The sequence below is a fragment of the Thermobia domestica genome, chromosome 7, assembly GCF_964235325.1.
Source record: "Thermobia domestica chromosome 7, izTheDome1.hap1.1, whole genome shotgun sequence".
NCBI classification, from domain to species: domain Eukaryota; kingdom Metazoa; phylum Arthropoda; class Insecta; order Zygentoma; family Lepismatidae; genus Thermobia; species Thermobia domestica.
The window spans coordinates 93,395,213-93,421,996 of record NC_137460.1 but is presented as its reverse complement, the minus strand read 5'-3'; the positions used below and the strand labels follow the sequence as shown (position 1 = coordinate 93,421,996).

The window sequence follows — 26,784 nt, the reverse complement described above, 5'->3', positions numbered from 1 at the left end:
GTAGAAAATTTATCAAGTAATTTTACCTTAAGGTTCAATGTGGCTTCCATTGGTGATATTAGAACTGTTCACAAAACTTCGTCTCACTCGCTCTACAACGCCTTCAGACGTACGGAGACGACCCGAAGATTTGTTGTGTCTTACCAAACATCCAATTTCAATAAAAAATACTTATGCCACTGATAAACAGTAGGTCTACTGGAAGGATCTTTACCATACTTTGTACGAAAATTACGTTGCACAGTTGTCGCAGACTTGAATTCTTTAAACCAAAACACATAGCTAGCACGCTCGGGACCAGTAAAGGCAGCCATCATTGCTGCAGCTGTGGTGGCCTTGTTTCTGAATTAGTGTACTACATGAGTCAAAACTTGATGTATTTTGCTACAAAATGACACCGAAACCATGTCTGTAAGATAAATGAATAAATGAATAGGCGTTTTCAGAGTTCTAAAGTCCTTTTTGATTACACCCTGTATATATTGAATGCTTTTGTGTGTTTATATGAAAGCAAATTCAAGTAGTATGTATGTCACTATTCGGACTATACTTACCAGTGTGAATTTTTCATAAAGAGTACATAAATAAATAAATAATAGAGTACATAAATAAACAAATAAATAGTATATTCCAGCAGAACGAGAACTACTAAGTATGTTAGACTGACAACGAACGAGATAACTTTCTAATGCTATAAATTTCTCGATTTTTCTCGAATTTCCGAAAACTAATTTTTCATTTTTTTAACCCTCAAATATGTTTCATTATATTCAGTTCGATGTGATTTATGATTGATATTTGAGTCTTATCTTTGAGCATGTTATAGCTAAATATTAGGAGTTAATCATAGTTTTGAGGGATTTATCTCATTAACCATAATATATATTGTTTTCTTGCTGGTGTACTCTAATGAAAAGTTTCAAAAGAATATATTTGAGTATCAGTTGCATCTTAACCCTATGTACACCAAGGGATTATGCATGACACTGCACACCGAGGGAGGGTAAAAAATGTCCACCACAAAAATCATTATTTTTTGTCCCAGAAAATCTAATGTTCTTCTCTATTTTGTGCCTTCACTTGTCTTAGCTTATAGTTAGTACAAAATAGATTACATTTTGTGAAATAGGAAATAATGGTTTATGTGGTGCACATTTTTTAACCCCTCCATTGTGTGAGGTGTTAAGCGTAACCCCTTGGTGTACGTAGGATTTCCATTTTTTATATCACCACTCTAAAACCAGCAGATCTTTTCGTTTTTAGATGTACAGTCACGAAAGAAAGTATTCTTCAGTTGACAAAATTATTATTTTCTTAACAACTCAACAATAAATTAACATATTACAGTACCGATTTTGGCAAGCTATCAAATTATAACTATCCTATGAATAACAACAAAACGATTCAAATTAATTCATTGTTCCCGAGTAATTGGCAAAAGAAAATTTGTCAACTGTCAAATACTTTCTTTTCCGTGTGTGCGATGCTTTGCGTCAGCTCTACCCGTAGCGACGCCTAGTGTCAGAATTTTCAACTTTATCTGGAAATAACTTCATACACATTATGGCTACACCAAACGGGGAGGGTGTCCTTAATGTTCACTACGAAAATCTTTTTAAATTTTTGGGTTATTCTCAAGAAATTAAAAGTATTGAATCAGAGAAAATAAAATTTATATTTATTTTCTACTCCTATCCACAGTGGCATATTTAGGGGGGTGGCTATCAGGTTCAAGCCCCCCGGAACAAATTTGTTATATGAACAACTTCATTAAAATTTGTCGACACCCAAAACGAAAAAAAAAAAGTGCTTATTAACGTATTATGCATAGCCCCCCGAAACAAAATCCTAAATACGCCACTGCCTATCCTAATAAAAGTGTGGACAATATTCAACACATCTTAATGTATGTAGGGTTAACAGGTGGAGCGGTAATCGTCTACACTCTACAGCATTAATTTTTCGGTTTACAAAAAAGAACATTAACCTTGACTTTCTCGGAAACTACTCATGAGGAACAAGAAAAAATGAAGTTTTTTTTTTAAACTGATGTTGATCAATGTCGTAAATGTTAAAATTACTATATTACCATTTGCCTAATTAATGAGTGCTACTGCAAAATATCACAATAGCTGGGACTGGGATTTGTACTCGGGACCTCACGATTACACGGCAATAATACTAACTACTTATGCAGTAACTATAATTACCGTGTGTCGCTTAGTTTATGGTCTATGTATATTGTTGGTTTCATTTACAATTATAATAATCATAATAATAATAACAATAATAAAAATACAGTTTAACGGTTCTAATTAGCAGCACTGAGTATAATCATGCTTGAACTGGTGCGTGGCTGAAACTCCTCAAATTGTGTCGGAATTATCGACGTTATTCAGTATCGTGACGAGAATTACAGAGACGGTGGTTTTACAAATTTCAATATAATTTATTCTCATATTGAATTTGTACATCCCCCCCCCCGAAAAGCTTTGCACGTCCCCGAAATAAATTTCTGTGTAGGTAGGCAAAGTGTTGGCAACAACACACCAGCCTCAAGGGAGAACTACGAAAAATTAACCCTCACGACATTTACCCGAATAATGGTTTTTTTTTTTTTTTTTTTTTTTAATATTTAGCTTCACTCACTTTATACAGTTTATGCCATGAGAGTGAGCTTACTACCTAGTGTTTTATAGTATATCAGTTTACTAGCAGAACACCCGTTTTTCGCACGGGAAGAATACGTTTCAGATTCTACATAAAATACTAATGGGGCTGAATTTTGATTTGAAGGCATTCGAAGTGTCACTGTTGTCTCAGCGACTCAAAGAACTATGTAATCTACACTAATATCGGTCATTTTCGATCATTTTTGTACATTTCCCCCTTCCCCTTCCCCAAGTTGGTTTTAAACGGGATTGGAAGCGTCACTGGTCATTTCAGCGACCCTGAAAACTGTGGATTCGATACCGATATCGGTCATTTTCGATCATTTTTAAATATCTCCCCCTCTTCTCTTCCTTCTCCTTTAATTTATAAGATGCACCATCAAGTGCAATGATAAAAAACCATTCTCAGGTCCGAACCTCATCTATGCTGAAAATTTGATCGAGATCAGTCACGTGGTTCAAGAGATATGAAATCACTTTCAATTTTATATATTAGAATATTAAGCAAAATGTTAACATTTATTTAAACCCTAATTATATTTTGCAAAAGGTCAATGCACCTAACATGGCCAAAGTTTGTGCGGTCAACTGCTCACGACAATCTCTTCCTCCACCAAAAGTTGTGCTCGATGTGGTTGCCAATGATCCTGGACTATCGCCCTGCAACGCAATTTCCACTGAAACAACACGCGCCGAAGGTGTGTAAGAGAAATTGTAGACCACACCACTTGAAAGCTTTTCAGAGCCCCACTCTGGTGGTGAGGCGCCTTCGCGCGAGGTATTGTTTCAGAACGCCAAAGGCGTAGAAATCCATCGGCCATACATCTGGTGATTTCAAAGGTATGGACGAGAAGGGTATAACAGACACACCAGTCTCTGCGGCCATACGCCGATAATACGCACACCTTCCGGGTGTCCTTGCCATACAACTGTGGGATGTGCGTTGTGTATAAAGGTTCCATAATGTTCGTTTGAAAGTAGGCTGCATTTACCTTGCCTTCGAATCCACACGATGCATTGGGAACTTTTTACGGGCTCAGAAACCTGCCAGCATTAGCAAGCCTTTCGAAAACTTCTCGCGACATTCACGGACGAACTCGCCGCGGCCCTTCGCATCATGTGGTGAATAAAAAAGAAAAGGTCCTGGGCTTATTGGTGTCATCAAGGTAGATCCAGGCTTTATCCAGAGTGACAACCCACTGCCATTTGTCACCTGAGACGTACTGTTCGTACAACTTTCTTACGTTCGTGAATCACTCTCGAATATGATTTGGTGATAACTTTTGCCCCATCGCCTTATGACTTTTTTTCAGTCCCAAATTGTTTTTTATGATACGGCACATTGTGCTCTGTGATATCCTACGTGAGGTGACAAGGTTGCTTTGGGTGGGTGGGTTCTGCTTCACAACTGATGCGCTGATGTCTCTCACAACGCATGGTATATTGGCTGGTCATGGCCGTTTTCCTCTCACTACTTGATCTTGATATTTAGGGCCGGTGCTTTTACAGCGCTGGCTTATCCTTGCTATTGTACGCCTGTTGATATTGTTGCCCCTTGCCGCACACGTTTTCACAACCACTGACGCACTGAATTGTGCATCGGAAAGTGCACATATGCACCCTTCCCAATGAGGTGTCACCTTAATAGACATAATAGCTGTTCACCACAACTTTCACACAGCTTTGTACGTGACTCACTTCTGAATTCACGGAGTACTGACTTCTGGTTCCTTCTTCTACGTTGTGCTCGTCATCAGCTCTGTAAAATTGGCCACCTTAGGTGAATTGAACTTCTGTATTCTTTGGTTTTATTTAAAACAAACAAACGTAATACAGTAATTATATTTGTCACTTATTCATTATAGAGAACATTTAATTTCCATGTAATTCTAGTTGTTACGGCCGAGCTTCCGTAACCCGCTAAACATTAAAGGTTAAAATGGTGTTTAATTAAAAGATATAATTGTTAATATTTGCTTTATTTATTTATTTATTTTGTTTTAATTTCCCCATTATCCGTTCCAAACTCCATACCATATTTATGCAATTATTCAAGAATTTCGTTGTATGCTACAATAGTTTAAAAGCAGCAAATTGCAGGTACCAACATTATTAGCACTAGAAAGGCTAGCGATAGCGCAAAACGCGCCATTGTGACTGTTTATTATTACCATTAGCGTCGCAAAACGTCTAACAAGGTACATTCACGAAGTGTGCCCTCGGGATTCGTGTAAAATTGATTCAAATGCAAAGTTCTCCGCGGCCCAATGCGTATTGTACTAATTTTAGCGGCCCATACGGGTAATTTGCATATTTATGGGCCTTCATATATCCGGAATTTAGTCAACCACTACTATAAAGCTCGGTCACAAAATTGCTTTTAGTTTCTTTAGATATAATTGGAGATGAATGTGGGTATATGCAAAACAAATAGGATCAAGTACTGCTTATCTGACACGTGCTACCCATCCCTGCCGCCATCTTGGATTCGCCATATTGGATTCAACTTTCGGTTTTTCAAATGGGAATAGGTGCATGTGATACATCAAATGCATAAAAAACTTTCTCGGAAATTCATTGGTGTAGTTAATTTTAATGTAGTTTGTACCGTTTGCAAAGTATTGCATGTTAAATGTCAGGCATTTCACGAATGTTGAAAAAAATAGAAAATTGTGTAGTTCTCCGTGTGCATATGTAATCTTAAACGATTTATTGTTGACGAAATATTCCCTGAACGATAACCGTGGAACGTTAAACTTAAAGATTTCATTTTTTTCCCTGAACGTAAATACATACATACACATAGACATAAATACGGAAATGGTAGGTCTTCATCCAAATCTGGTCGTATCTTCATTTACATTAGGTATTTTGACCGTAATAGAATACTTCCTTGTTATGGTATAACATGAAAATAATAACAATCACTCACAGAAAAGTAATAAAATTATAACACTAATATTGTAAAGAGTTTGTTTATACCTACAGTCAGTGGCGTATTTACGATTTTGTTTCGGAGGCTTTGCAACTTTATTTCTGAAAATGTGAACATTCTGCAAGATATTTCATTTACTTTAAGATAGTAAATAAAATTTTGGGGTCGGCTTAAGCTCGGTAGCCTCCTCTTAAATACACCACTGCCTACAGTTTTCTTGCAGTTAGAAATTGTTTTGATTTGTCAACATCGTTACCTTAACTGATATTACTCTAAAATGTCTATTCGCGAAGTGCCTGGAGGGATTTAATATGCAATATCTTCCAAACGGTACAAGCTACGGTAAAATTAACTACACCAGTGGATTTCCGAGAAAATTCTACATGAATTTGATATATCACTTGCACCTATTTCCATTTGAAAAACCGAAAGTTAAATCCAATATGGCGAATCCAAGATGGCGGCCGGGTGAGTAATACGTGTCAGAGAAGCCGTACTTGATCCTATTTGTTTTGCATATACCCATATTCATATCCATTTACATCAAACGAAACTAAAAGCAATTTATGTCCGAGCGTTATGGTAGTGTATGAATTCCGGATATATGACGGCCCATAAATATGCAAATTACCTGTATGGGCCGCTAAAATTAGTACAATACGCATTGGGCCGCTGAGAACTTTGGATTTAAATCAATTTTAGATGAATCCCGAGGGGACACTTCGCGAATGTATCTTGTAAGACATTTCCCATTATTAGGACTTTCAATGTGAAATAGGAAATAAATTTAAATGAAGCAAATGAATAGTGAAGTTTAAAAAGGAAACTTATCGTAAGACGCAGTGAAGTATTTAGGGGGTGGCTATCGGGCTCAAGCACCCCCCCCCCCGACATAAATTTCGTATATGCACAATTTCATTAAAATTTGTCGGCATCCAAAAGGAAAAATGTAAGTGCGTATTCACGTGTTGTGCATAGCACCGCCCGAAACTAAATCCTAAATACGCCACTGGTAAGACGTAATATTTCACTTGAGTATTTATAAGCTAAAATCGTAATAAATCCAAGATTCTGTTCGTGTTTAATCAGTTTAGCCGGTAAGATGGCACAGTAAACATTTTATAAAAACGGAACTAGTATCCGATGACGATATACATTTAAAAGTTTCATGAGGTACGGCACTTACACACGTTTAATTAGAAAATTTACCTAAATATAACATGTGTAGGTTTATATCATCTAAACATATGCTAATTTTGTTAATACATTGTTTGTCATCAAGAAAAGTACTTTATAAAATAGTACATATGGAAGATTTATATACTATGTTTCGAATAAACAATATAACATGGAATTTATCCTGACAGATATAACCACGTCTAAAACGTTAAAAAGTGTCTAACTCCGCTAAAAGAAGCTGGTACTATTTTACACACTTTGTAACACGTTTACTTACAGATACACCCAATTCCGTTATATTGACACATTACTCGAATCTTGAGTCTGCCGTGGCTGAACGATAGTGTGTTCATCCCTGGTGCATGGTTCCCTGGTTCGACCCACTCGTGCCATATAGTCTTTGTGTTGGACAAACACCGAGTGCCTGAGTTTCCGTGCCAGCCATAAACACTGGCGCAAATCCCGGGGAGGATGAGGGGGACATGTACCCTCCAATCTTGGAACTGGGGGGATTGTCCTCCCAATAATCCGATTTGAAATGTGCTTTTTGAAAAAAAAAAATGTGATGATTTGTGTGCGATTACCACAAAGGAAAGTGAGATGAAATTAATGCCCCCCCCCCCAGAATAAGCCTAAAATCTGCCCACCTCCCAATGTTGAAGACAACTCTGTTCCTCTGATGCTTCACAGGATTGCTTTTCAACTTCACAATTATTTTGAGCATCGCTTAAAAAAAAAGAAAAGAAAGAAAAAAGAAAAAGTAAGAAAAAAAGAAGATAAGGAAACGGTCTTACTTGTCCCCCCCCCCCCAATGTTGAAGACAGATTTGCGCCGCTGGCCATAAATATGTTAAAGTATTTAATATTTATATTCTTTTTGATTCCTTTGGGTTTTAATTTTAAATTATGGTAAGTTGTTTAGTTTTGCCTTATTGAAGTCTGCTTTTTTTTTATTTATAATATATAGAAAATAGTATGGGGCTTATTTCTTGAAGAGTGGGTTATTATTTATGAAGACTTGGTTTGAGATATTCATTAGTTTTATTGAGTATTTGAATTGTTATAATTATGGCTAGAGAAGGTGTATTGAATAGTTCATTTTATAGTGCAAGTTTTATTAGCTTAGTTCTAGTACTATTTGCGCTATTTTATTTGTGATTTTCTTCCTCTACATTATTTATATTTTACTTCTTTTTTGAAGGGTCGATAATTCGTACTTTATTTTTAATTTTAGGTTGAGGTTATCAGCCCGAGCGTGTACAGTAGGGTGGGCTTTTTACGAAAATCGGTTCAACTTTCAACTTTTTTCGAAAATCGGTTCGGCGAAGCGGTTATAGGGTGACTTTTAGTGGGCAAAGTGCGCCAGATTTTTTTTCAGAATTTTCAGTCAACGCCTTCATGTACCGCATCCAGGTTTTATGCAAAACGTATGCAACCCGCACTACACGGTACAATATTTCACGTTTTTGGCTATGTAAAACGCACATATTCCCGTCTTCTTTTAGATTCAGCCTTAGAGGCAACTTGAACTATACCTAATGCATCTTTCCAAAGCCCACTTATTTGCAGTTGTTCGCTTAAATTTGCCAAATTTCAACGCTTAAGACAAGAAGATTGCGTTTTTTTATTTGTATGTACAAAAAGTTGATTTATTTTGTTTAGCCTAAGAGTAGAGTTTATTTACTTATTTATTTATGTATTTATTTATCTTTTTCTCTAATGCAATTCATTATCAACATTCTCGATCATTTATCTTTTGTCCAAAATAACCCAGAACTCACCACGAGGAGGTGACAGCACTTCGAGTTCCACCCACTTTTAGTTCCGTCCTGTCTAATTTTCTTCCATGGCCTTGCTTGCGTCCTCACTTACTTGCTTTACTTTTCTAGATGGCATAGTCTTTTTCTCGATCCGAGTGTTGGCATTTTCTTGCTAGAAATCACGACACAGCATATGAATCCGTCGCGACTTGCCGGCCCACACACGGATTGAGAAACTTGCGTCACTTAACGCACCACTCGCTTTACTGCTTGGGTATGGCATGGAAACAGTTATTTCATCTCTGGCCAGTTTCACTAATCGCTAGTGCAGCAATTCATGATGCAGGAGACATTCAAACGGAGCGCAAAGCCTTGTTATTGATAAAAATGTTATTAGGAGGGAAAAGAGTAAATTCAGTGAAGCTGTTCAAGTAAGTAACGACATAGCCGGAAAATCTGTTAGAAGAGTCTTCTTCGGTGGAAGAAAAGACCAGGCTCTAACGCAAGCGAAATAAGGAAAACATTGGTATCGACGGCAGATCGAAGAAGAACACTTAACAATAGAATCAGGTTCAACATATTTAGGCAACGTCGTGCCGTAGTCTAGTAGTGGAGAGGACATCGCCGCGTCTGCATACGAATTTCTGGACGAAAACGGAACTGATCTGTCAACGGTAGTAGCAATTGGCTATGACGGTACACCAATCAACACGGGAAGATTTAAAGGGGCTCTATATTGTTTAAAAAAAACTAAATCGAGAACTTCAATGCACCGTTTGTCTTCTTCACGCAAATGAACTACAGCTTCGTTACTTAATACGACATCTCGACGATGAAGCATCGGGCCCAAAACAACTTTCTGAACCCATCCGAAGAAAGCTCGACAAGTGCGAGGAAGCGCCCTTGGTAAATACGAAGCAATAAATCTTGACTGGTTGGATGAATTCACAAAAGTTGAAGACCTCGGTGCGGACCAATAATATTTGCTAGCAATCTGCAGAGCAATTCACTCAGGATACTGTTCTTCAAACTTGGCGAACAAGAAACCCGGTCCAGTGGTCCAGTCACGTTGGCTCAACAAGGCATATCGCATTCTTCGTTTGTACATCAGCACAGCGAGACCTTGCGAGGCATTCATGTGCCTTGTACAATAAATGTCATAGTGTATCCCCGGGTCTGGTTTGCCATCCAGCAAAAGCTGTCATGCTGTGAAGGGCCGCGGCATTTATGGAATTTGGGAATCTAGCCCAATTTCTACCCACGGAATCTAAGCAGATAGTATTCTCTGTATTTTCCAATAATTTGCAGTTCTTAAAAATAAATTTTGACGCGGACGATTACTAGGACATGGTGGAGTGGATGGCCTTGTCCCTCGCAGAACCTCCGTTCACAAGATGCTCTCCGACGACGAGATTGAAGAAAATATTTACTCAGTTGCAATGCTCAGAGAAGAAATAACTACGGTACCGTGCTATACCCAAGCAGTAGAGTGAATGGTAGGTTTGGTGACACAAGCTTCTCAATCCGTGTGTGGGTCGGCAGGTTGTGATGGATTCATACGCTGTGCCTTGGTTTCTAGCAAGAAAATGCCAACACTCGGATCGGGAAAAAGACTATGCCATCTACAAAAGTAAAGCAAGTAAGTGAGGACGTAAGCAAGTAAGACCATGGCAGAAAATTAGACAGGGCGGAACTAAAAGTGGGTGGAACTCGAATTGCTGTCACCTCCTCGTGGTGAGTTCTGGATTATTTTGGACAAAGAATAAATGCTCGTGAATGTTGATAATGAATTGCATTAGAGGAAAAGATAAATAAATAAGTAAGTAAATAAACTCTATTCTTAGCCTAAACAAAAACAAATCTTTTCTTGTACATACAAATTAAAAAACGCAATCTTCTTGCCTTAGGCGTTGAAATTTGGTCAATTTAAGCGAATAACTGCACTGCGAAGAACTAAGTGAGCTTTGGGAAGGTGAATTAGGTATAGTTCAAGCTGCCCTTAAGGCTGAATCTTAAAAAAAAAAAAAAAGAAAGAAAAAACGAGAATATATGAGTTTTACACAGCCAAAACCATGAAGTATTGTACCATGTAGTGCGGGTTGCATACATTTTCCATAAAACCTGTATGCGGCACATGAAGACGTTGACTGAAAAAAAAAAATCTGACACACTTTGCCCACTGAAATACACCCTTTAACCGCTTCGCCGAACCGATTTTCGAAAAAAGTTGAAATTCGGCCCACCCTAGTGTACAGGTGGGGTGTATTTATTGTTTTATACCTTATTTGCTTCTTTACCGCTTTTGATTGGTATCTTTCATTTAGAATATGTCAAGGGCAGTTTGTTGATGATTAGTATAGGAAGTGATATAGCTCTAGGAATTAGATATTATATGTGATTTTTTAAAATTAAGATACCTATATTTTTAGTTCATCTGTGATTACCAAGGGCCCATGTTGAGGGTCCTGTAAGTGGTTCAATAATTCTGACTGGTATTTTACTTAAAGCTAAGGGCTATGGTTTGTTACTAGAGACCGGATGTTCGGTAAATCGCCTATTTTTTACTATTAAAGATATAGTCCAAAACAATGTTTTAAAGTTTATATGAGGAGTTATAGTTACAATTTGAGCCAATTTTATTTTGCCTATTTTGCCTATGTCGCCCATTCCTGCCTAAATAATTGCTTTAGTGCCTAATGTTGCCTATTCTATGCATTTTCTTCAAAATAAGACTTTATTGGGAGAAATATATAATTTAGTATTTCAAGAAAGGATTCCATCTCTTCCGAGAAATATAAGTATTGTTTGTAGTGATAAGATTGATTGATTGATTGATTTTGAGTTTTACGTCCCGTTCAGCAGCGAGGCTATATGAGACGTGGACCTACTGATTAACGTGGAATCCGAACCACATGAGCTCCGCCGGGAATCGAATCCGGGTCTCCCACTGTAGTGATAAGATGTAAGACTTTGGACTGTTATGTGTATTGATAAAGTGTTGTAAAATTTTGAACTGGTGTGTGTGTACTGATGAATTGTATAAAATTTGGACTGTTATGTGTAGTGATAAAATGCTGTAGAGAATGCATTTACGAAATATACACGGAATACATGCCAAGCATCGTTTTTATATATACAGTAAAAGAAGATATTAACAAACAGGTATGTTTCTATATACTTTTTGAACATTATCTATGATTTGAATTTATCTTTTTATTGTATTGAGTATTTATCTTCATTATTTCGAGTTAAATTTTAGCGCTTATTTTACTGCCTATTTTTTTAAATTTTAAGTTCCTATTTCCTGCCTATTTTCCAGGTTTTTAATGCCTAAACATCCAGTTTCTACTTATTACTCATTATGTATTTTACAGAAACTGTAGCTGTGAGTATGAATTTGATTTGATTTGGAATTAGTGTTGTGAAGATTTGATCAGTTAGATTAATATGTTTACGCAAGGCTGATGTAAAATCTCTGATTGCTTATTCTTCCGTGGCTCATATAGGGTTAATCTTGATGGAGCTAATAACCATGGGGCTGTGAGGCTTTAGGGGAACACTTACATTGATGATTGCACATAGACTATGTTTTTCTGGGTTACTTTGTCTTGCAAACATTTCTTAGTCGAAGATTACTAATTAATCGAAGAATATTGTCTCTTATATCAAGTATAAATCTTTGGTGGTTCTTATTAAGAATTGCTAATATGGCTGCCCCGCCTATTTTGTATTTATTAGGTGAAATTAGTTTGTTGGTTGGTCGTGAACAAGCATAGTAGGTCTAGCATTACTTTCCTTTCTAGTGCTGCTTATAGATTATATTTCCACTCAAATACTCAACATGGCATGCCTTACTCTAATTTCTACTCTTGTTGGGGAGGAAGTGTTCGAGAGTACTTATTGTTAATATTACATTGATTACCTTTAAATTTGTTAATCTTTCTTGCTGGCCCAAGATTTTTATGGTTATAATTGCTTGAGTAGTTTAGAGAAAATTTTAGTTTGTGGAATTAGGGAAGGCTTTCTGTGCCCTCACGGCGTGGTTTGACCTTTCTCGATTTGTGTGACTAGATTCGTATTTTTAAATGGTATAAGTATTTTTTTTAATTTGTAGTAGGTCTAATTTTTTTAATTAGTAGATATAGTGTATTCATTGAGTGAATTAGTTTTAATATTTGTTCTTTCAATGGTGCTATTAGTTATTTCTCCTGATTTAATTAGAATTCCTCTTGGGTGAGATGGGTTAGGATTAGTTTCATATTGTTTCGTTATTTGTTATGAAAATGTCCCATCTTATAATGCTGGGATATTAACTGCACTTTCTAATCGAGTTGGAGACATAGCAATTTTATTAACTATCGTTTGAATGTTGAATTGTGGTAGTTGAAATTATGTTTTTTTTATTATTTAGATACACTTTTAAGTAATAATGAAATAGTAATTATTTCTTGTTTAATTATTTTAGCTGCCATGACAAAAAGTGCTCAAATTTCTTTTTCTGCCTGATTGCCAGAAGCCACGGCTGCAACAGCTCCAGTGTCTGTATTAGTTCACTCTTCTAGTCTTGTAACTGCCGGTGTCTATTTGTTGATTCGCTTTAGAGATGTTTTATTAAATGTGTCTTGGGTGAGATGAGTTAATATAATTTATGGCTGGCATTGGGGCCATAACGGGGATACTGGGGTCACGAAAACATAGTTTTCGGGGTTGCTCGGGTGAACTGTGACACTTCCGATGACGTTTAAATCCTAATTCAGCCCCATCCAAATTCACTTCTGAAGATGGATTGTGACATATAAAAATAATCGAAAATGACCGATATTAGTGTCGAATCGTGTAGTTTTTAGTGTCCCTAAGTTGATTGGTGACCGTTTTGTTGCTCTTTATGTCCAAAATGAAACATACTCCCTGCGTGCGAAAAACGGGCATTCTGATAGTCAAGAATAATTTAAATAGGTACAGCCATATAGAAGTGTTATTAATCATATTTATTGGCAATTCAATGAATGCATATTACATTTTATGAAACTTTTCATTTCGTTCATACACACAGTGAAACAATTCAGCAAATCTACATGTTTGTCGGGATTTATTAGGATAATTTAAGGTTACTTCTACAACATTGAACCATAGGACCATAAAATAAACTATATACGGTAGTTAAATCCAAATCAGTAACTTCCGTTTCCACTCATCAAATACATAGGATATAAGCCTATCTCTAGCATAGCAATAAAAAATGAGACTGTGAAATCGCTGTTGTACAACGTATAGAGCAAATTCGGCAAATGAACGTTTTCTTCTCACTATTGAAAATTATTTTTGCAAGATGAACAATCGTTGACTATTTTCAGGCGTAGAATATGTTTAGTATATCGTAATATAGAGGTACTGAAAGCATCAAGCCGTTCTGTTGCACCAGAGACGGAAAAACTAAAATTTCTATTGCAAAGGATTTCCCTAAATATTGCAAGATAAACTACCGTATCTATCTTGTATCGTGTTCAGTGGCGTAGTCTGAGGAGCTGATCCGGCTCAAACCCCTCAATTTATAAAAAAGAACTAGTATTGGCATTTTTTTTAAAAAAACAATTTCTTGAAGAAGTTCTATTACTTAACCTGACATACATAAGTTACCGGCAGGTAAGTTACATTTTCCATCTTTTTGCATCTTTTTGGGTTTTTTCTCTGTACCACATCATCAAAATTTACCACCTGCGTAAGCAAAAATAAAGCATTAAAAAAGAAGATTTTTATTTTTTTAAAAAAAAGATATTAACATTACTGCAGCTTGGATATATATGTAAAAATGCATGTTTATAGTAACATGCAGAAACGTACGGAAAGTATCTCTTTCATTCCCACGGACTTGTAAGGATTCGCTTGAGACGCTTATGATAGCGCATGTAAGTGCATATTTTGAGTGAATGTCGATGTATATGCATATTGTGCAAACTTTGTAGGATACTGCATATTTCCGAATGTTATTGCTGCATACTAGCATATTTCAGAGTATATCACAAGAAAGTAGGTTATATTTAAAGTAAACTGAATCACTTTGTAAACGTAGATGTAGAATAAAATGTATAGAATAATAGAATAAAATGTTGTATCCTAAATTAGTCCACCTGACTTGTCTTGCACACGGTCTTGCGCTTGTACCAAATGTAGAGAAAGTATTTGTGAAAGTGCGTACATATCTTTCACGAAGTTGCGAAAAATTTACCGTTTCCGCCGCAACCAGTTTTAACCCAATGCAGGTTGTGGCTAGAAGCTGTGTCATATTATGCAGATAACTTAAATCAAGTGAAGACAGTTGTAGGCTCATTAAATTCCGACGATACAGGCACTATTTGTGTGTCACAAAAATATTTCTCTACAAGTGGCAACGCAACCACTTCTCAAGAATACCTGAAATTATCAGTCAGTTGGAATCTCGCAACAATGCTTTGCAGCATTCACTCTTTTTGGGCGAATTGTCGCAAACTTTGTCCAGTGAAACTTACAGTGTTGCAAAAATAGCGTCAGATAAACTTTGCCAAATATTAAGCAAAAATCCCGGGTAGAAAACAATTTGTGACATTGCAAAAGTAGTTAATCTCGAAAACAAGGAATTGGAAGAGGCCCTAACGCAGGAATACATTTGATGTTTTTCGCATGCACCAGTGACTTCTGCTGATGTAGAAAGGAACTTTTCGATCTACAAAACGTTTGTCACTGGTAAACGCAGAGAGTTTACAGAAGAAAACCTAAGGAAGACGTTCATAATTCAATGTAACAGAGATCATTAATGTAGTATATTTTTGTACGAAATTGAGATTTTATTTTCTAGCATATATTTCAGCGCATATGTTAAATATTTAATGCATATTTTTTTTAAATATTTTTCGTGCATATTTGCATGCATATCTCGGGGTTTGTTTGTGCATGGAAAAGGGTTCTAAACGATAGTAAGCTTCTGCTAGACTGTATTGTTAACGCACGTGATTTCGGTGTGGCTGGTCTCTTATTGCCGCGCCAGTGGGAATCTTGAATTTTCTTGTGTTAATCGAGGCAATTGGAGGACAATCTGAATTAAGAGGTTTTTTTTTTCTTTAAACGAAACTACTAGAAGATTTATTCGCAAAAGATTCAGTGTCTTAAGGCAAAGTACCATGACTATACTGAACACCATACCAGAACAAGAAGTGGTTCATATTTTCTACTACTTCCGGTATCAATACTGATTTTTATAGAGCAAAAACGGTAAGAGATTCGAGATACCTTTTTTTTTTTTTTTTTTTTTGCAATTGATTTAGCTTCCCAAAAGTAGGTTCCATATCCTATAAGCTACTACTGAATCCGAAAGTGGTTAAAATTAACCACTTACAATTTCAATCTTTATCGCCAAAGAACAAAAATGGTAATAGATATAGACAAGCGGGTTTCTGCAATTGATTGAGGAACACCATCACAACTTGCAAGTTTATCGAAATTGAAAGTGGTTGAAATTTACTATTACTTCCGGTTTCAATATTGATTTCCATGCAGCAGAAACGGTAAGAGATATTGAGATGCAGTTTTTCGCAATCGATTCAGCTTCCTAAGAGTAAATCCTATTTCCTCCCTTAACCATCAATTTAATCCGGAATCGGTTCAAATTAACGATTTCCAGTTTGAACCTTTATCGCAATAGAACAAAAACAATAAGGCATAGCGAGTACTGGCTTTCTGATATGGATTCAGTGCCCGATGAATAAGTTCTATTGCAACAAGTAGTTATACATGCACTACTTCAAGTTTGAGTATTGAATGCCCATAGTTTGGAAGTCTTGTGAAACGAAACTCATTTCTTGTTTTCAGAACATTCGTATCTGCATTATTTGTAGACAATTGTTAATCATCAGTTGTTGATTAAAACCGATAGGATTACAATGATTGAATCCGCTCTCATCATTTTTCTTCTGTTGTTTGTTATTTTATTTACGAGTATTGATGCATTCAGAGGACTTCCTTCCCAAGAAACCTGTGTACATTGTTATAAAATCAGGAATAAAGTAGAAAGACCTCCTTTAGCAACATCCACATCTAAATTATCCACTTTACCTGTCCGATTTTGGATGTCAGCGGCTGTCCAAAGTGCCTAGATAGATGCTTTAAAAACTATCGACTACTTTCGGATTTGGCCGATTAGCAGATGGTTAAAATCTGTGTTAGAATCTGTGCAAGGTGACCAGACGTCCCGTTTTAGCCGGGACGGTCCCTTATTTTCAACCGTTGTCCCGTTTTCTTCTGATTCTCAAACGGGACGCCTAAATGTCCCGTTTTTAAGCAAACATGACCCAGGTGTCCCGTAATTATTATTCAAAATATAAAGGGGCAATGCTAATCTACACTTTTCCGTACCAACACTCACTGGGAAGGTTCAGCTGTGCCTAGAACTTCTGAATATTCAAATGAGAATTGAGTGTTCTGGGGTTCAAGTGGGAATTGAGTGGGAATTCTGAGTGTTGAAGTAGTTAAAAAGTATTTTTGGGTAGTACTTAAGTTAGAAACGCTGTGTTATCATTCTTACTTGTGTATTTTGTAAATTGAAAACACTGCTGAGTCCCAAAACGCGCGTTGAATAGAGTATTAGATCAAACTTCCATGGAATAGCTTACAGTGGCAAAGATTTAAATGATTATAATCAGTGGCGAAGCGTACTATGAGGCTCTGAGGCTGGGCCTACCCTGTTTTCTACCGTATATTTTCTTTATCTTTGGTTTCTTATAAAATAAAGTTAATACTTCAATTTTTCGTTTTTTCAGTAACAAAATAGTAGGTTGAAAACACTTGGAGTCCCTTTCGCCTGAGCCTCACCAGCTCGCTAGACAGGCTCAATGCTGCTCAGGCAGCGAAGCTATTATCGCTGGCGATTGCACACATTGTTGGGAAGGTGCGAAGGCTCGCCCCTGGGAGTTTAGTTTTAGCGTTGAAGGCATCTTTCAATGCTAATATGTTATAAAATAATTTGCTTAACAAAGAGTAAGAAGTTTCTGTGTAGAATTACGTATTTCTATTAGTGATAACTTATTTAATTTAGGTTCAAAATTTCAGGAGTTATTCAGAATAGCTGTTTCCTCCCCTACATGAGGCCTGGTAAATAATAGCTTGTGGAATAAAATCTAATATATTAAACATTTGTATAAATTTACCAAACGCTATCGTACAGGATAAAATAATTATATTTGTGCGTAATTTTAGTTGAGTTTTCCATTTCATAGAATCAGTGGTGTACCGGTATTTACGGGTTTGTTGCGGGGGCTTTGATTGTTTCGGGAGGGGCTTTGCTAACATTATTCCTAGAAATTTGAAAGTTCCGTAATATATATAAAACAATTAAAAGTTGCGATAAAAATTCGGTACGTACTTAAGCCCGGAAGCTGCCCTTTTAAATATACCACTCAATAGAATACAACATTAAATGTCTTGTGTTGATTCAAATAAAGTTCCTTTTGAGCATTGACATTTCTAGTTAAGTCATTATCACCGGATGCATTAATTAAATGCAGTATTGTACTTACTTTAAAGTGGGAGAAGCAAGTAACAAACGCTTATCCAAGAAATTTGACAGCTGTTTTTTTTTTTCTCTCTCCGTATTCAAATATAAGGAAATGAAAACAGCAAGTGAAGAGGAAATTCCCCTCATCCCACCTCCAAATCCCAGACAGAAGAAAATATGAACTGCACTTCAAAATATTTGTAGTGGAGGTAAATGGGAATATTCCATTAATACACCTTGCGTGTTTTCCTCCATGTAAATATTTGTTTAATAATAATAATAATAATAATAATAATAATAATAATAATAATAATAATAATAATAATAATAATAATAATAATAATAATAATAATAATAGGAGTATGTTTAGTACAAGGGGTCCAGAAGCACGTAAAAAACACAAAATTTACAGGAGAAATGAATGACTCAAGTACTTAGACGTAACATAACCTAACCAAATCTAACCTAACCTAACATAAACTAACCTAAGCTAACAAGAACTAACCTAAACTAACCTAATATTAGTAGAAATAAGCGAAATTCCATTCTTTTTTGGAAAATTATGCGGGACCTCTACACAAATATAACATAAACTAACCTAACCTAACCTAAACTAACCTAACCTACCCTAAACTAACCGAATGTGAACAGAAATTCTCAAAATTGTAACAATTTTTAGAAAAAAGAGCTGGACCCCTTCTGCTAAACATAAACATAATAATAATAATAATAATAATAATAATAATAATAATAATAATAATAATAATAATAATAATAATAATAATAATAATAATAATATGTAAATATTCATTTTTTCTTGTTAAACAACACCAAAAAACTACTGTGTATACATGCACATAAATTTAACTCTAAATAGTGTTAGAAATACAGATAAGAAAGTTCTTTAAAATAAATAAATTTGGTGCTTTTTTCGACTCAATAAGGAAAATAGAATTCTGACTGTAATTTTAAACATTTTATGATACACAAAATGTTATTTGTGTTATTAGTTTGTCGGGTCTATCCTACTTGTGGGATTACGCTTCACCACTGACTATACTACAACTGTCTTAGGTAAAAAGGCTATGTTTAAATGAAGGAGCCAAAAATAGGTAAAAAATAGAAAATTTATAAGAGAAATGAGTTTAAGTAAAGGAAGAATAAATGATTTGAGTAGAAATGAGAAATGCGGAATGCTGTAGAGACTATATGTACTTACCGGAAACGCACGTAAGGGAATATATAAATACAATGTGCAAGTAGTTAACCCTATCCTAACCGAACCTAATCTAATATTTAAAAAAAAAATAGCGAAATTGTACATTTTTCGAAAAAAAAAAGCGGGTCAACTAAACATTAGCCTGCTAAAATCATGGCCATACAACCGCATATCCTACTGGTTAAGTATTATTGACAGACTACAATTAAAATTCCAGCGATTTAATTAGTTTTCTAGGTAGTCTTGTGACCGGGGATAAAGCGCTTCCTCGTAATACGACTTCAGGGCGATTGAAAGTTGCACTGCAGTACCACTGATCAAAATTTCATAGTATAATCAACGTTTTAAGTTGTTGACACTTACCTGGGACAATAATGTTATACGCATTGTTACCAGTAATATTCTTAATCCAATTGTTGATTGTGAAGGTAGCCTTTGCTCCATTGTCGTTTGAAAAGTCAACACTTTGGACGGTGGCTGAGAATGCCTTTTCTGCTCTCTCCTCAAATCCCTCTGCTACTGGGAACTCTGAGCTTACAAGGAGGCTGTTGATTATTTTTAATCGGTTATTTGAACTTCTCTGTATAAAGAAATAAAGTAACATAGATTTGAGTCAAATATAATTTAAATATGTATCGTCACATCTGTCAATGACATGGTAATCACAACTTTAGCTAACATGGTAACTTAACATTAACGATTCCCCAGTTCTCAACCCTTTCATTAAAAAAAACAAGAAAAAGAAAAAGAAATTCTAGAGTTTCACTAAGTAATTTCTTGTTCGTACCCTAATTATCTTCAGGGAGAACGGTCGCTTATTGGTAGATCACTCATCTCTGGCGATAGAAGTCCTTGGTTCGATTACAGGTCAGATAAGTTTGGGGTGCACAACATCGTATCCATTGATTCTACCGTTTCCTATCACATTCATATTCCACTCACTCTTTCACAGTCATTCCCTTCCATGAATTTTGCGTATTGTTTAGCCTTGAGTGCATACGCATGAAACGTAAAAAAAACTTGAAATCGGATTTCAGTTCCTAATTGTCTTAGATTCATAGTTCGCAGGCTTTCAAATAACACCCTACGTATGTGTCTCTCTCACTTGTACGTAAGTTTGGGAGAAATTCGGAAAATCTTCTCGATTTTTTAAAAATTGGGTACGCCTTTTAGTCCAGTAAAGATAGCTCATTTTTCGGCCAAGAAAGGAACAGATTAGTAACAAGCTGAAAATTGGTATGGAAGTACAGGAATGTGTGAGGAATAATACTAAAAATCTCCTAAAATCCCACTGTAGCTTTTCCCGCATTTTCAAAAATGTCCGCCATCTTCAGATGACGACAAGGAATTTATGGAAATCGTCACCCTTTACGTTTATTCCTCTAGTCCCCGTTCTAATTATCACAAAGCCATGAATTATATATAGTTGGAAAGCTTGAAAGTCATACAATCTAAGTAAATAACATATATGCTCATCGTGCTAAATTTCTAGAAGAGGAAGAAGAAAACAACTTATTTAAAAAAACAGTATATTTTCAGAAATCATGGGAAGTTTGCAACACTGACAGTTATTGCACATCAACAAGACACCACCAACATTATGTCCTTCATATTTGTCTCTAATATAACCAACAATGACACAATACAAGCTGAGAAAATAAATGATAACCAATATTACTTTCTGACCTTTCTGTACAAAAGTGCATAAGGTGACATTCACTTTCACGGCTCTAGTCACCTTCTATTATTACACAGGACCAAGAGTTATATAGCATTGGAAATCTGAAGAAAAGTTAATTTGAACGAGGTAAAACTTATACTAATCAAGCCCAATCTGTGGAAGAAGCGAAAAACTCAAAATTTTTGGACAAAACGTGATTTTCATATAAATTGTGTAATATTTGCAACACTGACAATTATCGTATGTTAACAGAACTCCACCAAAGTTTTCACTATCATAATTATCAATTTACTTTAAAAATGGTGTACATTTTTCCCAATGGAGTAAGCTTTTATAACACATAGTTTTACACCTCGCAAATATAGCACAACATTTATTTATGGACAGTATTAGAAAGTAATAGAATTGGTAGTCTTCTTTGCATGGGAAAATCGTAATTTACACACATAAAATCACTCTCAACTGCAATAGTCATTTGAATGTAATTTTGTTTTTAAATGTCTTGTTTATAACTAGAATGTAATTTTCCTACTAGTATTCTTGAAGTGAAACTTCATGTTTATTTTAAACGTTAGTATGCACCTTAAGAACATTTTTGTAACTAGTCCATTTAGACTTATTTTATTAGAAATTAATGAAATTATCATTGTTATCTCGTTCATCTCCATGATATTCATCATTTGGTTCTGCATTCATACATGAAATTCCTCGACACTGACGACAAAAATTAAAGCACACAATTTCTGCTTTCTGACAACAGCACATACGATCACAGGTCTTTTTATATTACAGGGTATTAAATGCATAACATTACACGGTGCGAGTTCCTTGGTCATTCTTGCTTTTACAATAATATCGCCTAATGTTTTCCATCCATATTCAGTCGCTAGCGTATCATTTCCACGGCAAAATTGAACCTGATGATCCGCTCTCAAGAAATGATGTTTATGATGTTTAACAGCATCACTGGTGGGTGGCAATGTTGCTAATTGTATTTCATAGTGAATAGGGCAACAACTTACTACACTGATATATGAATTATACTGGAATTCATCCAATGAGGTTACTATTGCTGGACAATCGTAGAGTGTTAATAGAAATGATGGGCCAGCTTCAATCAGAGATTGTATACTACCATTATCGTGGTTGTAAACTTCAAGTGATCGGCATAAATCTTCCTGTTTTTGAGATAATTGTAGTACCTTTCCCTTCCCCTGTCGATACAAACCATATAATGTGTCGCATCCAGTTAAAGCATGGTAACTGATCAAAACAATTAGCACATTTGCTCATGTATCTTGCAAATTCTTAGTACTAATTTCTTTTGTCGCTTCTTGTCCACGTCCTGGTTTTCGAAATGTGATGTCGTACTGATTATTACCTTGTGTAAGCAAAATGATTAAAATGTCAACATCCTCGCCAACTACTGCGATGTGCCTACAAGGATTTAAAGGCTTGGCTATAGCAGTTTTAGTTAAAGTGCGTCAGCATCACTTCTTGCTTACTGGGCTTGAATTCCAGCTTGTATCAAATGACTCATCAACTCACGGGCGAAATAATCCTTATTCTTGGAATTACTCAAGAATTTATAAGTTGTAGTTTCATTTGTGAATACCACCAAAGCTGAGTGAACCTTTAACTCACGTCTTTCCCGTTCAGTGGCTTTTGTAGAGTTTTCAGTACAATATCCATCAAAAATAAGTCTTGCTTTCGTTCCAAAGTTTGTGAGTGAATAGGATACATACGCGTTGTACACGTCAAAGTATGTTCCATGTTGTGGCCAAACAACATGATGTAGAAGCCAGCCTACATCTATAAGGTACACAGTGTTTTCAATTTGAGTTCAGCATTCAAACATGTATACAAAGCAGACTTTCGTTTTCCTCAAGGACTTTTCTGTAAAGAGAGAAAGTGGATAGGGTACAAACTCGTAAGCAAAACACTGTTGGAGTTCTTCTTCGGGCTTCATTACGCATATGATTAGGTTGAAGATTAGCATGATATTTACAGCCAGTACCTCATCATGGATGCGCACTGCATTGTGCATTACGGATAGTGGGATGACTTTAATTTTTTGCTTTAAGTTTCACATTTCCAAAAGTCTATCCAAACATTCCTTCCATAGCAGCCAATTCGATTTCCTTAGCTTTATCACAGTTGACCATTTCATTGTCTACCATGCAAATGTTTAGGGACGTGAGCTCCGGATATGAAGGGAATGGAGAATGCTGTCAAAACCATCGCAAGAATTTCTCTACATGTAATAAATCACGCGATTCATTGCCTTGGTACACTTACACATGTCGACCAGTGTGAACTTCATTCCTATCTTTGCTTAATAATTTTTCTAGACATTCTCGTAAGTGACATGCTGTTGTCATGCTAGACCCACCTAGATATTAGCTTTTCAGTCATGCCTCTCCCATGCTCAGTCAACCCCTGCGCTTCATTGTTCTAATTAAAATCTGCTCAATCGTTATATCAGACCATATACCACTCCAAAACATATCTTTCCTACGAATAGCGAAGTAAAGGTCTCGTGCAAACAGCTGGAACTCATAAGGATCCATTTCATCCTCCAACCACAACATTTCTTGTAAGTACAGATGTGCGTATTAGACATACAAAAGATGTTCAGCTGAATGGATGTATGGTAGCATTTCTCGTACGCAATCAAGATGAAGATTCCAGTCTCCAGTTCTTTCGGTACGAATGAAAAGACGCATAATTTCTACAAACTGAAAGTACAGGGCAAATAACTTAGAGGGATGACTTTTTCTACAGCGGCGAATAACTTCAGGTCATTCGCAATCCTGATAATATTTAAGTGTTAAACAACTGCATTAGCATCGATATCTTCTTCAGTTATTAGGGTAATACAAACATCTCGCAATTGACTTACAAACTCCTCAGTGGGGTATAATTTATGTATATAAATGTAATTACTAACTGTATTTTAAAAAATGAGCTCCCAAAGCACGAGCATAAGAATGGACATCATCTGTGAAATGGAGTTACTAACATACACACGAAACCAAAGTTCTTCAATGCCTTTCATTTGCAACTCTTCCCATATTTGACAATGTGTAGAAAATCTCAAGTTTAAGAACCACCTACGGTAATTCACCAGAATTTCTACATGCTGCTACGATATCACATGCTTTAGTGTTCAACGGTTGATCGAAAGTGACTTATTGCGTTGTTTGCTTGTTACCTACGCATTCTTTGATGGCAAAGAGAAATGTCGAGTATATAGCATCCATGCTTGTTGGATGAAGATTGATGATAGTAGAATCACAACTTGAGATGTTTGGTAGTTATTGCTGTTGCTTGTCATCAACTGCAAAATCCGTTTCAATTCGAGCAAGTTGGTATCTTCAACCACTTGAATATCATGCATGTTACATCGTACAGAAGGTGGGTTCACAAAGGTGTCTTATATCTTCAATGACTAAATCCGAAAGGCCATCACCTTTGAGTATGTACGTTAAAACTGGTACCTTGCATTCATTCTTTGGCATACCTTCTTTGAGCCAAGGTATTGCTCAATGATACGCTCCCGACCGAATATGGATGGAAAACATTAGGCGATATTCTTGTAAAAGCAAGAATGACCAAGGAACTCGCACCGTGTAATGTTATGCATTTAATACCCTGTAATATAAAAAGAGCTGTAATCGTATGTGCGGTTGTCAGAAAGCAGAAATTGTGTGCTTTAATTTTTGTCGTCAGTGTCGAGGAATTTCATGTATGAATGCAAAACCAAATGATAAATACCATGGAGATGAACGAGATAACAATGATAATTTCATTAATTTCTAATAAAAGAATACTAGTAAGAAAATTAGATTCTAGTTATAAACAAGATATTTAAAAACAAAGTTACATTCAAATGACTATTGCAGTTGAGAGCGATTTTATGTGTGTAAATTACAATTTTCCCATGCAAAGAAGACTACTAATTCTATTACTTTCTAATACTGTCCATAAATAAATGTTGTGCTATATTTGCGAAGAATGTACACCATTTTTAAAGTAAATTGACAATTATGATAGTGAAAAATTTGGTGGAGTTCTGTTAACATACGATAATTGTCAGTGTTGCAAATATTACACAATTTATATGAAAATCACGTTTTGTCCAGAAATTTTGAGTTTACGCTTCTTCCACAGATTGGGCTTGATTAGTATAAGTGTTACCTCGTTCGAATTAACTTTTCTTAAGATTTCCAATGATATATAACTCTTGGTCCTGTGTAATAACAGAAGGTGACTAGAGCCGTGAAAGTGAATGTCACCTTATGCACATTTGTACAGAAAGGTCAGAAAGTAATATTGGTTATCATTCATTTTCTCAGCTTGTATTGCACCGATTTGTGTCATTGTTGGTTATGTTTGAGACAAATATGAAGGACATCTATTGACACCAATAACTGTCAGTGTTGCAAACTTCCCATGATTTCTGAAAATATAACATTTTTCAAATAAGTAAGCTGTTTTCTTCTTCCTCTTCTTCTAGAAATTTAGCGCAATAAGCATATATGTTATTTATTTAGATGTTGTGTCTTTCAAGCTTTCCAACCATGTATGATTCATGGCTTTGTGATAATTAGAACGGTGGCTAGAAAAATAAATGTAAAGGGTGATGATTTCCATAAATTCCTTGTCGTCATCTGAAGATGGGGGACATTTTCCAAAATTGCGGGGAAAGCTACAGTGGGATTTTAGGGGACTTTCATTATGTTATTCCTGAAATATTTCTCTACTTCCATATCAATTTTCAGCTTGTAACTAATTTGTGCCTTTCTCTTCCTTATCTTTACTGGACTATTTGGAACCCTAAGTAATTTCATGAAAGGTGCCTCGATAAAAACAATATGTCCATACAGAGTGGCCCAAAAGTAGGTATACAGACCTGCATCTATCAAATGTGACATTTTAATTGATTAAGGTAATGAATTTATTTGCTTCTGTTTGTTCTGAGCTTAAGGTATAAGTGAAAACAAATTAAGAACAGGTAAGGAAGAAACTAAGTCAATACCTATATGGATAACAATAATAAATGATATAAAATGTCATGACCAATCAGTACGGCCCACTCTTTATATTTGTCAAGTTCTATTAACATGATTATTAGATTTGACGATTTAATATACAGAGTGAGTCAAAACTTCTTGGACACCCTTATAATTTGTACCCGGAAGAGAACAAGTGAAAAGTGAGTATGGCAATTGATATTGGGTGAGATGCCACATCTTTTGGGGTGTATGTCAACCATAGCTGCCAACTTGGATTCAAGTCGATTTTTTTAAAATGGGAAGCTCGACCTCAAGAATACAGTTGTTCCTTTTTTTGTCAATGTTGGAGGGTTCGGGAGTTGGGAGTTGTGACCCAAAGGTAGAAAATAACATTGACACTGACATAATCTCTCTTTGTTTCAAGTGACATAAACTGGGTCACATTGACATACATGATCACCAAATTCCAGAAGATCGTCGACATAGTTGTCGACCAGAGATGTCACCACTTAGGAAACAGCAACGGTGGTGATAGCATCGTTTGTGAAAAGTCGTAAAGGCAGTACCCGTCGTGTGTCATTGGAATATGGAGTAATCCTATCCTCCGTGATCCGGATATTACACACCTATCAGTGGCATCTTTACAAGCTGCACACGCTACATAAACTTAACGAGAATGACCCTGATCTCCGGTTGGAGCTCTGCATGTGGGGTACCGAATAGCAGGAATGGGATCCCTCGTTTCCCAAGGGCATACTGTTCAGCAATGAGGCGTACTTCACTTGGAACGGGGAGGTC

The 26,784-nt window shown here is 36.0% G+C and overlaps 1 protein-coding gene across 3 annotated transcripts in view; it reads right to left on the bottom strand.

The window, feature by feature from the left end:
- Positions 1 to 26,784, bottom strand: part of LOC145690284 (leukocyte elastase inhibitor-like) — a 130,384-nt gene that overhangs the window by 11,222 nt on the left and 92,378 nt on the right. For all 3 annotated transcript variants that reach the window (XM_081765041.1, XM_081765039.1, XM_081765040.1), the window contains exon 4: positions 19,651 to 19,867. In XM_081765041.1, coding sequence (XP_081621167.1) covers positions 19,651 to 19,867 — 217 coding nt within the window. The remainder of the gene's footprint in view (positions 1 to 19,650; positions 19,868 to 26,784) is intronic.